This window comes from Hippocampus comes, unplaced genomic scaffold, assembly GCF_001891065.2.
Source record: "Hippocampus comes isolate QL1 unplaced genomic scaffold, H_comes_QL1_v1.1 scaffold159, whole genome shotgun sequence".
In the NCBI taxonomy this organism is placed as follows: domain Eukaryota; kingdom Metazoa; phylum Chordata; class Actinopteri; order Syngnathiformes; family Syngnathidae; genus Hippocampus; species Hippocampus comes.
Genome location: NW_017805742.1, coordinates 956,332 through 973,340, shown reverse-complemented (window position 1 = coordinate 973,340; position 17,009 = coordinate 956,332). Strand labels below are relative to the sequence as shown.

General features: G+C 44.7%; 1 protein-coding gene across 9 annotated transcripts in view; it reads right to left on the bottom strand.

Annotated features, from left to right (window-relative positions):
- Positions 1–17,009, bottom strand: part of svilb (supervillin b) — a 29,429-nt gene that overhangs the window by 1,483 nt on the left and 10,937 nt on the right. For 7 of the 9 annotated variants that reach the window (XM_019883721.1, XM_019883722.1, XM_019883717.1 and 4 more), the window contains 30 exons: positions 16,618–16,791; positions 16,484–16,521; positions 15,964–16,028; positions 15,749–15,885; positions 15,253–15,351; positions 13,920–14,151; positions 12,745–13,243; positions 10,940–11,438; positions 9,617–9,743; positions 9,365–9,421; positions 8,708–8,785; positions 8,275–8,431; positions 7,944–8,039; positions 7,772–7,852; positions 7,344–7,700; positions 6,947–7,105; positions 6,744–6,880; positions 6,497–6,644; positions 6,282–6,427; positions 5,977–6,152; positions 5,577–5,727; positions 5,191–5,470; positions 4,966–5,117; positions 4,123–4,228; positions 3,715–3,922; positions 2,851–2,984; positions 2,352–2,507; positions 2,123–2,266; positions 1,582–1,703; positions 1,043–1,198 (listed from right to left, as the gene is read on the bottom strand). In XM_019883721.1, the coding sequence (XP_019739280.1) occupies positions 1,043–1,198; positions 1,582–1,703; positions 2,123–2,266; positions 2,352–2,507; positions 2,851–2,984; positions 3,715–3,922; positions 4,123–4,228; positions 4,966–5,117; positions 5,191–5,470; positions 5,577–5,727; positions 5,977–6,152; positions 6,282–6,427; positions 6,497–6,644; positions 6,744–6,880; positions 6,947–7,105; positions 7,344–7,700; positions 7,772–7,852; positions 7,944–8,039; positions 8,275–8,431; positions 8,708–8,785; positions 9,365–9,421; positions 9,617–9,743; positions 10,940–11,438; positions 12,745–13,243; positions 13,920–14,151; positions 15,253–15,351; positions 15,749–15,885; positions 15,964–16,028; positions 16,484–16,521; positions 16,618–16,791 (5,071 nt within the window). Of the gene's footprint in view, positions 1–361; positions 384–1,042; positions 1,199–1,581; positions 1,704–2,122; positions 2,267–2,351; positions 2,508–2,850; positions 2,985–3,714; positions 3,923–4,122; positions 4,229–4,965; positions 5,118–5,190; positions 5,471–5,576; positions 5,728–5,976; positions 6,153–6,281; positions 6,428–6,496; positions 6,645–6,743; positions 6,881–6,946; positions 7,106–7,343; positions 7,701–7,771; positions 7,853–7,943; positions 8,040–8,274; positions 8,432–8,707; positions 8,786–9,364; positions 9,422–9,616; positions 9,744–10,939; positions 11,439–12,744; positions 13,244–13,919; positions 14,152–15,252; positions 15,352–15,748; positions 15,886–15,963; positions 16,029–16,483; positions 16,522–16,617; positions 16,792–17,009 lie in introns of all 9 variants that reach the window. The other 2 variants (XM_019883718.1, XM_019883720.1) reach the window with 2 other exon arrangements.

Sequence of the window (17,009 nt, the reverse complement as noted above, 5' to 3'; positions counted from 1 at the left end):
TGCCGTTTCAGAAAAGTGTGAGAATTCTTGCGCTATGTGACATGCACCAACATGTGTGGCTAGCTGCTATTCATCATTCATTTGAATCATTGGTCATGCTTCACGTTGTACACTGTGAGAGTGATGCATTCATTTATTAATCTGGAGGAAAGTGAACATCAGGAAGAAAAAGAGTGACACGCATGTGTTTTTATGACACTTGGGAGGACGATAGCGCAAAGAATGCGAGGAAATCCATAGCTGCAGACAATCACAATGCAACCCACCACACTTCCTCTGGTTCAGTTCTTATTTTTCAAGGGTGGTCGTCGTGCACAGAAAATGTGATTCGGCAGTATGAGAGTTTAAAGGGTAATCTTACCTCAACACATCTAGTACTTGCTCTGAAAAGTGGGAGTTAAAGGGGACATATTATGGAAATGTGAGTCTTTAATAATAAATAATAAGAACATTATTTGTTTTTCTGCCTCTGTGTCTCAAAACCTGTCTGTGAACAAATCTTTCTGAATAATTTTACCAAATTGTGATGTCGACGTCCACATCTAATGTTTATGTGCTGAGGAGACGGGACCATGGAATGTTGTGTTATGGCGTAGCAGGAGGGTGTGAGCCAAAACAGCAATACGACTCAAATGTTAAAAAATTCTAATTGGGAGTGACATCGGAGTGACATCGGCGTGACATCAGAAAGAACAAGATAAGAACTTGAACGGCTTTATGAGCATTAGTAGTTATCTCGGGCAAGTTACTGAGTGATTATGACTAGGCCCATTTCTACTGCTACAGCAAAGAGTTAGCTAGCTATGCCTTCAGTCCGAAAATTTATCTTTCTTGGATGCAATAATTTCCTGAACGGCTCCCTCTGTGTCGTTCTCTAAATTTCCAAGGAAAGAGGTGACGCCACACAAGCCTGCTAGCTCATTGGCTAGCTGGTGAGATCTGTGAAGTTTGTCTAACATTACTGATATAGAGTATTGTTGGCAACCATATGGGGTTTGCCCCATTTTTCATTAAAAGCAACATTAACGTCTATTTCCCTGACCTCGAAGTCACGGTCTGACAAATAGATCTCCAGGCGTAGTGGGTCCACACCCTCCGGGAGCGGCCGGGCCCTCAGCTGGTCCAGCGGGAACGTGTTCTGACTGAGCCGGGCCAGCACGTCCTCGACCAGGATGATCTGGTTGCACACCTCTGCTTCCTGCAGCCACAACAATTGCTTTTTAAGGAGAAGCTCTTTGGTCCAAAATGTACGGTATTCATCTGTTACATTGAAATGTCGGTACTGTTGTAAACGATAGACACCTGTAATTTTTTACAACCAGTCAACCCACTTTAGGTTCCCGACCCAACAGTTGAGAATCACTGATCGATTAGTCACAGTTGTAGCTGTTGTGAAAGCGCTATATAAATCAGGATATATTTTATTGTATTGTAGTGTATTACATCAGCCATGTCATGTTTGCTGATCACACTTTACACAACAATTTACTTGTTTGCTGTAGGGTCCTGGGGGATCCAATAGGGGGGGGGTCTCATATAGGGCGCCATTCAAGCTAGGACTGCCACCAAACGTGACATTACCCTCTCTGAGATCTCGGCGACATCCTCCCGGTGCTCCCAGCTAGGAAACATGTTGGTGAAGGTGAGTGGTTCCAGTCCAGCGTGTATCAGGTATGACTTCTGAGGTTTCCGGTCACTCTTCTCTGCAAAAAACACAACAGACTGCCATTGAAATCCACTGGAAGTTTATCATGGGATATAGGTCGTCAGGAGGAAACTTAAAAACTGAATTATTGTCAAGGTATCTGTTTGAACCCACTAACTGTGATCAATGTTCTATTTATTTCAGATTTTCCCGTTAAATATTAATTGTATGTTGTTTTTTTCCCCCACAGCCCCCACCGAATAAGTTTTGGATACTCGTAGCTTCTATGGGGTGTCTGTTTCACATATTGTTGAATGGTAAACCTTGGTTGCCCTTGTGGTAATAAGTAAACTGCTTTATTACTTGATGTGATATAAAAAAAAGGCCATGCTAAGCTAAACTAAACTCAACTAACTAAACTATAGCAATGGGTTTAATAGTATTGGGCTGAAGGGGAGGGGGGGGCGGTAAGGTTACCCTTGCAGTACTGTAGCACCGTCTCCATGGCGCACTTCCTGTCCACATCCCAGCGCATGCGAGCTGATCCACTGCTCTCGCTGTCCTGTGGCCACCAGCCTTGCCACAAATAGACCTCGTGGAAGTTGTCCACCAGGAACAACGCTGGGAAAGCCACACAGTCCAGTATTCTTTTGAGTCTAAACCTTGAACTAAAGAAGGAGAAAAATAGCTTTGAGACGAGCCTCACCTGGTTGCACCACGTTGTAGAGCTCCTCCTGCAGGAAGGGCAGCGAACTGACAAGGTCCGGCGCACGGGACGGGTGGAAGAACTCGGTCGCCACAAACTCTCCTGATGTGCTGGTCAATTGGAAGAGCCGTGGAGTGAAGTTGAATTTTCCAGGGTCTGCAGGAAGACATATTTCCTTGTTACTGAACTCCACATGTTCATTTCCTGTGTACAAATACTTTTGTCAAATTTCACTTTTTTTTTTTAAAGCTGCATGTGTCACAAAACTTTTGTCCTAAGTTCACATTGTCTTTACTTTTTCTCCTTACAGAGTTGTCCCAATATCATTGTTTTGGGAATTCTGATACTGAAGCATGTTGCCTTGTGTTGGTCTGAGGTGTGAAACATGACCTTGTATGGGATTGTAAACACCAAATTACCCTTTTAAGGACAAAAGCTCAAAATTAATACAGTACTATGTATCATGAGAATACAGCTGTGTGAGGTGGACATTTGTCACCTTGCAACATGCAATCGTAGGCCTTCCTGTCCTTGTGTCCCAAAGCCTCCCAGAAGCCCGGCGGCTCCACGCCCTCGTCGCACTCATGAATGGTCACCTTACTGCTGTTGTGGAGTCCTGCTTCAAGAGGACACCTGAAGGGAAACATGTCCCAAAAGTATTTTGATACTATATTGTACCTATTTAATCATCCTCTCTCTCTCTCTCTCTCTCTCTCTCTCTCTCTCTCTCTCTCTCTCTCTCTCTCTCTCTCTCTCTCTTTCTTCACACCTTAATTGATAGAATATCATTTGTATTTATTTATTTAATTGAAGTTTTATTTTTAAGGACATTTTGCTTCTGTTTCAATGTATTTATTGATGTATTAATGAATTTATCTGTATTGACATTTGTATTTATTCAATAATATTTGCATTTATTTAAATTTTTTAAATAAGATTTGCATTTATTCAATGACATTTGTATCCAGGAAATGGCATTTTTATTTATTTAGGGACATTTGTATTTATTTGACTGAATTTGACATCTATTACCTGATGACTTTAATCATTAAATGAACATAATTTTTCCATTGACAGGTGAAACTCAAAAAGAATAGAAATTGTATTCATTAAAACTGAAGTGTATTTTTATTTTAATTAAAGTATTATTTTGCAATTATTTAAGGACATTTTTTAATAGTATTTGGATTATTTCAGTAAATGTTTCTTTAATATTTGTGAGCATTTGTGTATTAAATTAATAGTATTTTATTTGCAAAAACGTACATCTGTTTTACATTTAAAAATCAATTCATAAAGATGGTGTGTTCATATCACACAATTAAAAGAAACACAAAAAATAAACAAAAAAACCCCCCCTTACTGTTCTTTGATCTTGAGCGCCGCCGTGCTGGCCACACTGCGGGTGTGCACCTGTGTCTTGCAGCCGTGCCACAGGTAGATAGCTGCCTTGTCGACACTGAGCAGGATCATGGACGGTAGAGAGCGCAGGCTGCTGCAGAGGCACGCCACTTCTAGCAGGTGGCCCTCTGCCAGCACCTCACCACGCACGCAGTACAGACGCCATTCGCCTAAAAAAAAAAGCCAGTGAATGCCACAAATCAATAGGCATGAATCATGAACTAAAAATACGCGGGCACGCCACTTCTAGCAGGTGGCCCTCTGCCAGCACCTCACCACGCACGCAGTACAGACGCCATTCGCCTTAAAAAAAGCCAGTGAATGCCACAAATCGATAGGCATGAATCATGAACTAAAAATACGCATTTACTTTGGATATTCTCCTCCTCTTCTTCCCGCTTTCCGGCGTGGACGATCATTCCACCATTGAAACACTGCAGGAAACACGGAGGCTCTTTGCCCTGCTGCACTTGCACCTGATCAGAACAAAGAACACATTTTCCACACTCAGATCCTAAAAAAAATGTTGCATCACGGGTGTGAAGATCCACTTCATCTACAGAGAACTTCTAGATAAAACCAATACAATCTATTTACAGTACGACTGTGCATTTTATACAAAACCCAGCAAAGGGAACAATTGCATTTGACCAATTTGATCAATAGGCCAGAAAAAAGCGGCAGACGTTAAATGGGACACCTCTGTCCCGGCAGTCGCTTCCACACAGATGTTGCCGCAGCTCTGATACGGCTCGGATACGGCTCGGATACTACCTCGGAACTTGGAAATTGCCAGGTTGCCTGTGTGCCCCACTTTGTGCAGGCAAAATAGCATCTCATACAGACACTAGTTTTACACAGAGATCCATAAAAAAATTGGCGCATCAGAGCAAATGACAATCCTGACCGTCCATTACAGAGAACACAGTGAACATGACAAATACGTTTCAGCACAACAACGCGTACTGATTGGGCATGTAAATATTATTTATGGACTGATGAACCAGTCACAACCCTCGATGAACTCTGTCCGGCAACAAGTGTCATGACCAGAAAAAAAAAAGACTGAATTGTTGTTGATGTTGAAACAGTGCATGGGTGTGGCCAGCACATTCCATTTTTTTTAATGGACCAAAAGGCTAATCACAAACCGTATGAACTCTACCTAGCAACAAGTGATGTAAAAAGGAAAAAAGATTCCCTGTATTTCTACCTGAGCCCCTCTCTCCGCATCCAGCTCAACCGTCATCAATGCCGACGTTCCTTTCTCGCTAACAGTGGAGTGTCGGCCTTGCCAGAAGAAATAGCAACATTTCTCCCGTCCTGGTCCAGTGCTCCTCACCTCTGGGTTATTTCTGCGTCCCACTGAAGCAAAACCAAGCCGTTAAAAATCATCCACTGCGTGGAAACAGAACCCAGAGTGAAAGGCAGGACATACCTGACGTGCTGACCATGTACTTCCATTTGACCACGTAGGCGTCACCTTCGTGGAACTGGCCGATGCTCTGGCGTGGTAGGCGGCTGTAGTCGAACTCCAGGATGTGCCACACATCCACCGAAAGGGTGCTGATCTCTTGAGTCCTCATGTGGTCCTCTGTCTCCACTGATCCATAGCCTCGGCCCACATTCACGCCATCCAAGATAGTGGTGGCAGATGACTGGAGGAGCGGCAGCATCAGGCTGGCGTCATACGGCCGGCACTCCCGCTTTGTGGACTTCTGGAAAAACGGCCCAGTGGTAAATAAGGCTAAAAATCAATCACTTCGACTCCGAGTTGTGGTTTCTAAACCTGACCGGTACAGTCAATCAGTATTTGATGCAAACCTGTTGTTCTGATAGCTGATCGCTCACTTCTGTCGGTGACAGTGGCGGCTTCACTTCGGACCAGTCCCCAAACTTCTCCTTGAATAAGATGGTCTCATTGTACTCGGTGAGCCTGCCGAATATCGCCCATTCGGGACGGCCTTGGCCCTTCCTGCGGCAGATGATTACCGTATTGACAAGGAAGTGGTTGTTCAAGGCGAACCACTTCAGCTTGGGTAGTTGGTATCCTTTACATCAATTACACCTGTGTCCTTCGCCAGAGATTTCAAAACTATAATCCAGGGTTCATACCTTGGTATTAAGGTGTTGCAGCTTGGGTAGTTGGTATCCTTTACATCAATTACAAATGTGTCCTTCGCCAGAGACTTCAAAGCTCCGACCAGTAATCCAGGGTTCATACCTTGGTATTAGGGTGTTGCAGCTTCCGGGGTCCAGGGGGTTGATGTCGCAGCAGGTGTAGTCAAAGGTACCATTCCAGAGGTGTTTGGCCAACTGAAAGGCCACCTTCCTCTGGGCCAGCGTCACTTCTTTGCCGTGCCACACGTACACCTCGCTGCCGAAGTCCAACACCACCACCTGGTGCGCAGACCGTGAGCCACAGTGAAACTTCAACATATTAAAGCGTAACCATGGTATACCAACACTAGGGGTGGACATCTTTCTGAAAAGTGATGTCCAGAGTGTTTTTGGCGCACCGCCGCTGACCTCGTTCGATGACAGCAAGGAGCAGCGAGGGACCTTCCCCCATTCATCATCATCAGGCATCAATTTGTCAGCGACCAGGCGAAAGATGCAGTTGGTCTCCACGATGGCGTTCTCAAAGCGGTCGTCCTCCTCTGGCGGACCAGCAGCTAATCGCCGAGACAGGAAGTGTGTCAACCTTTTTTCCATTCATAGATAAAATTTGGATCATTTCTTACGTTGGTAAGGAGTCTGTCCTCCGAGAATGGTCCAAAACTCTTGTGAATCTGGACTCTGCATTTGGGCGCCTTCCTCGATGATCTGTACCTTAGTTGCCCTGCAGCCCAAGTCTTTCTTTGTTTGGATGTACATTGCCAGATCCATAGCCTAAAAAAAAAACAAAAAAAAACATCCATCCATATTCAGGAAGGGGCTTATAGTAATGATGAATTAGACGTAATCACGTAATGTAGAACTAGAGATCACCTTGGCCCTCTCAATGACATTAGAGAACTCTCCTATCCACACAAAGCAGTGCTCGGGTGTCACGAGCAGGAAACAATCCCCGCTGTTCAGTGACGATGCTCTCGGCTCGACTAGTCTGGTCTGAACGTGGCGACGGCCTGAAAGAGAATATCGTAGATGAGACAAGAGCACTGGGTGGGTACCTTGGGTAAGAAACTTACTACCTTTGATGTGTAGAAGCATGAGGTTTTTGTACGGGACAGCGCTGTTGTTAGATGTGGGCGTGTCCGCTACGTTGACGCTGCGCAAACTCACAGTGCTGTAGTTCTCCTTACTGGACAAACCTGCCAGAGCTGCATCGGAATATTCTGATCTTTTAATCGCTGCAACATAGAGGAGGACCACTTTCAAGCAGAATGACAAACAGCGGGTTTTTTTTTGTTTTTTTTTTTTGTTTTTATCTAAGGTCAAATCTAATTTCATATCTCAGATAATCTAATTTAACTAAACCACTTTAGTAAGTAACTGACTGACTCAGATTGACAAACTAACTAGTAGTAATTTGAGAAGTTAAAAGATAATAATGTTGTAATGTCAGGAGTGTGTCTTCCATGCACTCACTCTTGTCGGAGGACATCCTCTTACTTTCCAGCTGAGCCACATTGAGCCTCTGCTCGGTGTACTCGTGTCGTATGTCCTGGCGGGCGGCCAGCATCTTGACGGGATTGCGGGAGGCCTGCACGTTCCTGGATGGACGCACAGAGCGCTTGTGCTGCACCATAGCCGACGTCAGCCTGCCAGAGCCCTGCTGTGAGCCGAAAATGGCGTCGAAGTCCTCGCCGAGCTCGATACGCGAGGGTATGTTTGGCAATTCAGCCACGCGGCGGTAGAAGTTAGAGAAGATCTCGTCGTCCAGCTTCATCACTTCCTTAACCGCCTTCTCTGTGACTGTCAGAGTGCTCTCCTGCAGTTCGGACACTATGGACACGAGAAGCCGGAATATTATGGACAGCTAAAAATGACCGCTGCCAAACAAAAAAAAAATGTACCTTTGCTGTTGAGGCGTCCCAAGAAGGTCTCCAACTTGTCCAGCTTTTTATCTGACTCCATGTCTGCTCTGGCTTCAATGCCTACATAGAATGACCAGATGCCAATTAAAGTCATCTAACCGAACACAAATGCTCTTTAGTGAATATGATGTGTGACAACATTCAAACGCACCCTCCTGAGGTTTCACCAGTGTGGTGCCGCTGCCCTTGAGCTTGGTGGAGACGGGGGAAAGGATCGGCCCCATGACCGAGGAGGAGGCAGCCAGGCCTGCCCAAAAACAAAAAACCAAAAAACATTTGACCAGGTCGGCCCTCATCCAAACAATATGATGAAAAGCACATTGTTTTTAAAAACATTTGACCAGGTCGGCCCTCATCCAAACAACGTGATGAAAAGCATATTGTTTTTCAGCATAGAATGGGGTGGGCAAAATATAACCCATGTAAGTGGGATACATTCCGCTTCACAAATTCTCCAAAGCAAAACCTAATTTTCTGCGGACCTTTCTTCACCATGCGCGCTGCCACCGTGTACTGGCCGGAATCGTTGGCCGCACCCTTGCCCTTGCTCTTCCAGGCATCCTCTCGCATTGAGATCATCTGTTTCCTCTCCTCAATGGTCATCTGGGCTCCCTTGTCCTCCTTTCTGGCCGGCTGAGCCTGAAAACATAGGATAACGTTTGTCGACGTCTGCGAGGCTCACATTTAGCTTTGGTGGGATTTGGTTAACTCTAATCCCTAAACAAGTATGTCACCTCCCCTGTTAAGAACAATCACAGGAACGGCATCGAACCAAGCGGAAAATCTGATTCACTCAAGCATGACAACAAAAAAAAAATCGTTTCTCCAGGATCTCAACTCCACCAAAATAAATAAATAATTTGAAAAAAAGGTTGGATACCAAGCGAGGCAAATCAAAGCCGCCACCCTGCTTACCTGAGCGTGATGCTCAATGTACTGACACTTTTGTCCAAGGGAGAAAGGAGGAGAGAAAGTGGAGGAGAAGACAGGTTCCTGAGGATGGAGAGGTGGAAGGATGAGTGAAAGGGAAGAGGAAGGAGGAAGGGAAAGAATGCACGAGCACGTACGTCAGAAATGTGAGAAGTTTCATGCCTAAGCTAATTGGAAAGTAGAAATCTTCTGGAGTCTTTTCGTGTATCGGGTCTTGACACTGTTATGGGTCCTCAAATTACACAAAGCCACCCCCACCACCCCCACTAAAAAAAAAAAAACATACAATTGATATTTTGCTCAACCCTTCATGCCGCAAAGTGCCACCCACTGACTCTTTGACCCAATTACAAATGACACTCATTCACCTTCACTGTCTCATAGTTGTTGGATCTTAGAGAACTCAAGCAACAATCCACGTAACATAGTTGCAATTCAGTGCAATAAATTATTACTATAGCATAGTACAGCAACAAGGAGCGGCCCTGCTCCTTGAGTTTTCAAAATTGTATTGGCCTCTATTCCCAAAAAAGTCATGCCAGTGCTCCGAACAGCAAGCAAAGGAGGTGCAATCAAGCTGCAAACGTGACTGAATGACACGGCCGCCCCTTTGAAGGTGATCGGCTGAAATGAGGGCCTTACCCAAAGCTGATCTGACACGCACCCTCCCGAGTGGTCATGGATGACCATCTCTTCCTCCTGATGGGAGGGGGGGGTGAGGGTGGGGGTTCAGGGAGGACACAAGGGATGGTAAGAGAGGGGGCGATATTTGGAGAGGGTGGTCTTGTCCATTGGGTTTATCATGTGACCAATTCAAAATGGCAGACAACATGAAATGCATGTGGCAAGTGCGTGATGGGAGATGTGTGTTGTCGCGGCGTGTTGACGTCACACCTTCTGATGCGTTGGCTCAGCCTCTTGTTGCCGGGGCGCCTCGGTGGATGCCACATTTGCCACTTCCTGTTTTTTGTTGATCCGGTTCCTCCAGTCCTCCTCGCCGCTCTTCTTCAGCAGGGCCACTCTGACGCAAATGCACAAATACTTTTGAATCATTACCTGTCAAGGGTGGTGCCTCAAAAACATCAAAAGCCATTACGTTACGCTTCCATCAGGGCCGTGTTTATTCTCACTCGCCCTCCATGAAAATTCTGTGGATAAGTCTACACACTCATTGTTCAAATGTTTGGCTTTTGGGACGTAAAAAAAAAAAAAAAAAAAAGAGACTATGATGGTAGATGATGGTCATTGTTACGTCAAATGCCTGTGTCAAAAACAATGTATGTGTAAGAAAAACATAGACAAGTGTCAATCAATTGGCCTCCAGACCATCAGGGGGCGACCATATGCCAAACCACAATCCATTGAGCACATTCAGGATGCACTCCAAACCGGCAGAGGGTGATCGCACCAACAGCTGATAGAACCAAAATCTCAGGAAGTGCTACTGCATAAAAGGAACATTACCGTAACTCTTGATGAATCACAAGACGTAACTGGTAGTAAAAACAACTTTGACTTCATTGAAACTTTGTGTGAACTTAGCACTTGAGTATGATGTGCCCGTGAATCGCCCCAAATAAAGTTCAGATGTTCTTGCAGCCTTTCCCGGCTTTGAAATTATTTATCTTGGTGTATTTTTTTTAATAAAAAAAAAAAAAAATTGGCATTTGAATATGGGTGCGTAGACTTTTTATATCCACGGTATTTCTACTACTACTACTCGTGTAGTTCATGAAAATAGCAATCACTCAAGGGTGATAATTCAGGTCACATCAAGCACGACTGAACGAGGAAAGCTGATAGAAGAGAAAGTGTGTCATCACATCTCCTGAGTGAGTTTGTGGATGCATAAAATCTAATGGAGCTCAAGTGTCTGATTCAGTCATTTTCAACTGTTTCTTGAACGGTCACAGACAGCAACATCGGAAATTCAGCCTAACACTAAATACATTTTAAACCAAACCGTAACCTTAACACCTAAAAATAACACTCGAGCCTTCTACCTTACGCTTAATCCTAACCTGTCAAATCCTAACACAACCCAGGAATGCCATTTTTTGAAACAATATGCAATAAATCTAACTCCACACGCCTTTACTCGAATCCCTGATGCCTCTAATATTTTTCTTTGTTTTTTGTCGCGTTAGTGGTCGCTATAGCGTTTCGTCCTTTTGACGACAATCGATGTATTTTGACCTACGTCATCTGGATACTCACCTCTCCTTGATGGACATTTGTTTGCTGGACATGCCGTAAGGCAGCCGGTCCGCGGAACCCGTTGGGGACAGTCGATTAACCGACTGGCCACTAAGCCTGCTGTAGTCGTCGCTGTGGCTGTGCTCCAGCGGCAACGACTGAGACTTGACCAGCGGGTGGGGGAAACCCTGTGGTTTTGGCGGCGTTGGCGGAGGCACTTGGAGTTTGGGTAGGGGCTGAGAGTCCGGTTGAAGGTAAGGCTTGGAGAGGAGTTCCTGAATTTTGGCCTGGCTCTGCTGGGGCTGAGTGAATGGTTTTGGATACGTCGGAGGGGATTGGGATGGCTGTACGTATAAGTGGGGCTTCGGTGGCTCTGCGTGGGTTTGCGGCAGGAAGGATTTGGGTGGAGTCGGGGGAGGCTGAATGACAGGATGGGTCTGCTGGGCGCTTGAGACTTGAAATGTCGTGGAAGACACTGTGCTTATCAAAGGTCTCGGTGACACTGTGCAATCCCGCAGATCTGAAAGATTAATACATAAAATATGTGGCTTTAGTTGTAATACCACACCAAATGCCTAACTCTACCCCTGATACCAAACTCGAAAACTATGACATGAGTTTTTATCCCTCTTCCCCAGAACCCAAAGACTCCTAGGTGCTGCTAGGCTGCTTCTGGGAAGAAGGCTAGCTAACCCAAAGCCCAAACCCTTAAACAAAACCCAAATTATGAACCCTAACCCTAATGCGTAACCCTAACTATTAAATCCCCGGCTGCTGTAGCTGTATTATAATTGGAAAAAAAAGACACGCAAGAAATACAAAATGTGTCGATACTTGAGAAACTACTGCCAATGATCAATCATTAACTGCACTTGTGCAGAGACTCGTCATGTATCACTTTTCAGCCAGTAAATTATGAATATAGTTAAGTATTATTGTAAAACACAATATAGCGTATAAACTGTATTAACTGTGCCGATATGGCTTGGCAGTGGGGTTCTTACAAACCCCGAATGACTGCCACAGTGTTCTGCCACTTGGAATTTTCATGTAAAGTGAGATTCCGTAGGAAACAAACCTTTGGTGACACCGTAATTTACACCCGTCCAGGGTCATCCAAGGGTCACAGATGACTATTTTGTATACAGAAATCGGACTGCACATGCGTGATGGGAACATTCAGCACTGCCTCTGGCGGTCAGTAGGGATGAAGTTATGTTTGGTCATGTCACGTTGTTTAGTGCTTGGGTCGAACCCTAACTCCGAACACTAAAAGGATGGGATATCCTGGACTATTGGCTCGTAAATGGCATGACACATACAAAGAACTGGCTGACACGTTGCTACACCATCAGTGACAGTTAATTGATGCGTGATTTCTCAAAGCTAAAATTTCATCTGTTATGGTGCTGATCTTCCTTGGTGGAGGTTAGTCTGATCCAGTAAAACCTATTCAAGTGTGACTGATTCCCCTTCTAATGGTATTCGATTTGTAAAACAAAGCCGAGATAACTCGGGTTTTACATCTCTATTGTGTCCTTGCATAACCAGTTGGTGTAATCCGACTGACCGCAACTGGCCGCCTTAAGGATGAAACGTGTTGCTAGCTCCATCTCTTTGGGGACAAAGGGATCCACGCGGTACAGCCGAATATTAATGAGATGCGTCCCAAATAAATACAACTGTCCCTCCGGCTCCTTTACCCCCCACCTTGCTGAGGCAAGCTCAGCGAGCAATGATGTGTGGGAGCACAATGAGGGTAATGAGGAGGGTCCACCGCCCTTTCTCGGCTTCCCTTTTGTTCAGTCACCAAACTAGTCTCCTACCTGAGAGTCTTTCTTGGCTGACGCTGCCACCATCTCCTGCTGCCTCTTCTCCCAGGTGGTGGCTTCTTCCTTCTTGTCCTCTTCCCCCCTCTGCGTTCTTCTCCTGGGTATCGCCGAAGGCTCTACGGCTGGGATGCGCCTCCTCCTTGTCGTGCTCCTCCGCCTCCGCCTGATGCCGGCGAAGAGTGCCGGAAGAAGGGGCGGGAGAAGGGAGTCCCCCCAGTTGTTGTTCAGAGCTATTGGGGCGGAGCTTGGGGTGGCCTGGGTCCCCCTTGCTTTGGGTAATTGAGAAGTACCGCGATGCCCTCTCCTGGTAGTCTGCAGTCGTGGTAGGGGTCTGTTGTTGGGTGATAGTGCCCCCCTCGTGGGCGATGTTGCTGCTGCTGCATGCGGGCGTCACGGTTACCATGGTAATGGAGGCATGAGAGGGGGCAGCTGCCACAGAGCGGACAACGGAGGCGGGGAGGGGCTCTAGTTTGACTTGACTGCCCTGTTTTAACTATAGGGAAGAAAAAAAAAAATCATAACTCATATATATGACCAAAAGTATTGGAACACCTGCAAGAAGTAATAACATGGAAGTTTGAAAAAATAATTGGAAAACATACAAGGAGTAAAAAGTGGAGTTTGAACAAAAGTATTGTGACACCGACAATAAGTGAAGGGATGCTGTTTGGACAAAAGTATTGGGACACCTACAAGAACTAAAAAGTGAAGTGTCAAAAGTATTGGGACAGGGGCAGGCAACAAAAAGTAGAGTTTGGACAAAAGTATAAAGGCAAATGTATGATGTAATTTTTTGTGTTAGGTCAAAAGAATATTGGGAAACCTGCATGAAGTAAAAAAACGGAACAAAGTTTTGAGACACCGAAAATATATGAAAAGTGGAGTTTGGATAAAATGATAGGGACCCACAAGAAGTGAAAAAGTCAAGAGGAAAATGTGTGTTCTTCCTGCTTGACTCAATAATGTCGACTGAGGAGCCAACTGGAGGCTCAGTCACCTGTGAGGACACCATCTTATTCATGGAATAATTTGACATTATAATCTGTATTTAAAAGAAAAAATTTAAATGCATTGTAATCTTGACAGGTGAAATGAATTTTACTTCATTCAAGAATTTCCAGTATCCTTAACTTTTTGCGAATAGTGTATTTAATGTAGAGAGAATGTACCCATTCCACTTCGCTCTGGGTAATGGGCTGCGTCTGAAAGCGGGCAAGAGTGCGACGCTGGCGGGCGGTGTCACTCTTCGGCGACACATCGTCCGCCGGATGGGCGAGCCGGTTGAAGAGGGCCATCTTCTCGGCCAAGCTGAGCGTGGATAGGTGGTCTCCCTCCACTTCAGGGATCTCGTCCTCTTGGGTCACCTGGACCGTCTCCTGGGGGGCTGGAGCTGCTTGGATTCTGAGGACAGGGTCCAAGTGTTAAGGCCAGGCAAATGTATTTATATTGCACATTTCATACACGAGGTAACTCAATGTGCTTCACACAAAAACAAAAGCACAATTCCTAAAAAAATCAAACAGCGGCAGCTCATTCAAAATATTGCAGCTCGGGTTCTGACCACAACAAAGAGATCAGAACATAATACTGCAGGCCTGAAGGCTTTACACTTACTCCCAATTAGCTGTAGAATAGATTTTCAAAATTCTGAGACTTTTCTACAAATCATTAAATGGTCCTGAATACGTCAAAAAAAAAATCGGATTTAACATAAACCCTGTAGGCTCTGAGATCTGTAGACTTGGGACAGTTAGTGGAGACCAGAGTTCAAAGTAAACATTGTGAAACTTAAATGTAGCCGTTAAGATACACACAAATGGAATCAATTTTTTTAAAGAAACTTTATATTCTTCATAATTAATTTACTGAAAAATACATCAAACTTTTTTTTTAAATCTTCTGTTGATGTTTTTAAAGGTTGTCAACGTACATTCTAGTAATTTTTGAAGGCGGTCTCAAGCCTGGGTTACACTAACAAAATAGGTTAGGGTTTCAAATACAAATACCGGAATACCAAGAACCGAGTGTCCTAGTGGACATCATCCAGTTGCCCAGGATTTACGTCGTATAAAGTTGCACTGCAAATCACTTGTTAAGAAGTGTGTGAAATGGGTCGTGAAAGATTCGTGTTTGTTTGTTTGTTTGTTTATGGTGCCCAACTTCTGACATCTGAACCTTGTAAGAATGCAAAGAACGCAGGAAGCGGGAATGCTGGGGATCATCATTGGTGAGTTACTGTGTAAACAGCAGCTTCTTTCCCCTATAAGGTGCAGCAAGGCGCTCATGTGTTGGGACAGCATATCAGCATAGTCACCACCAAGGGACAACGGAGTGACATCTGTGTGCAGTCTTCCTCATTTCAAAAAATATCAACTCAATAAAAGTATTTTTATTATTATCGTTGATGAGGCCATGTTTTTTTTTAGTACTGTAATGAATAATGGGATGTAGCCGCCTGTTTTCTTGCATTTTCATTGGATCATTCTCGTTGTATTGTGTTACCTGGTGGTCGTCACAGTGGCGCTGACAACAGCTGAACTGGCGGTGCTGGCGCTGGGGCTGGTGTGGCTTCCCACAGTGTGTGATGATGTGGAAGGTTCACTTAGAAGAGGGGGTTAAAAAAAAAAAAAAACTCAAATTAAGAAAACAACAGCTGATGCAAAATCAACACACTCTGTACTTAAGGCTGGCAGAGATAGACGTGCAGATTCAAAACATTCATTAAAAGTAAAAAGGTACATACTCTGAAATGTAAAAGTGAATTTTTCAATCACCTTCTTTTATTAACTTGCATATATATTGTGTTCTGAGAAGGGAAAAAAATGACTGGGCACAGAACAGTAAAAATGCTAAATTATCTGAAAACAACAGAAAAGAAAAACAGACAGTATCCGCATATATTTTTTCAGGTTAGATGTCGAATTGAAAAAAAGAGCTTTTAAACTTTGAAAAATAAAGGTTCTACATAGTGCCCAAATGTGGATGGATGTGTTTGTACCTGCAAGCGTCGACCACTTCCTTGCCGGTGACGGGCTGAGTGTGCGAGCGATCCTGGACCCTGCGTAGACGGCGTTCCACGGCAGCATTTCGAGAGCGAGGCTTGGGAACACCACCCTCCAAAGTCTTTTCCAACTCCTGACGAGAGAGACAAAATTTTGACTTGCGGACGCAACATGACATGAAGATGTGTGCAGACAAGTGGAAGTCATTTACCCTGAAAAGGGACCTCTTGGCCGCCACACTCATCTTGGCTCGCTCGTCCAGTTTTTCTTCATCCACTATGAAGCGGAAGAGTAAAACTTTAGGGTTTGAAGTCAGGGTTGGGGTTTCAACCAAGGTTTCGGATTTTGAATAAGGGTTAATGTTTCACATGGAAGCCAAGATTATGATTACAAAGGTTTCAAACAAGGGTTAGGGTTTGCAGCATGTACATGAATGGTCAGATTAGAAATCACCTTCAACATCTTGCACCAGTGCTGGACTAAGATAGGACCTGTGTAAAAAAAAACAAACAAACCATGATTCTTGGCTCGCTCGTCCAGTTTTTCTTCATCCACTACGAAGCGGAAGCGTAAAACTTTAGGGTTTGAAGTCAGGGTTAGGGTTTCAACCAAGGTTTCAGATTTTGAATAAGGGTTAATGTTTCACATGGAAGCCAAGATTCTAGTTACAAAGGTTTCAAACAAGGGTTAGGGTTTGCAGCATGTACATGAATGGTCAGATTAGAAATCACCTTCAACATCTTGCACCAGTGCTGGACTAAGATAGGACCTGTGTAAAAAAAAACAAACAAACCATGATAGCTTTTCAACATCCAATCAGAATGTTAACTTCTCAGAGTATTCTGTGAGGACTGCCTTCTCGCACCTGTCAGTCTCCAAACGTTCCGCAGATGTGATTGGTTGAGTCCGACTCCTTTCAGACATGCGGCCGTCCCCCGGTGTGATGTAGCGGCGGGGCCTCCGAGCAGCTCGGTCCCCCCGGGGATCCATGCCACTCGCTGCAAGCTCTACTTCCATCGCTGAGAAATGGGTACTCTCGCTTTGATTGACAAAGAATGAGGCAGAGTGCAAGTTCAGCTGAGGGTGCAAATGTAACAATGGCGTGTAGCAGTTAGCCACAATTAGCATGCAGTAAGAAAATTTCACATGATTAGTGTTTCAAGCCTGGGTTGAGTCTTCAAACATGGGTTAGTGTTTGAATTTAGGGCTTCCCGTCTGGGTTAGGGTTTCAAAGAATGGTTACGGTTTCAAATTAAG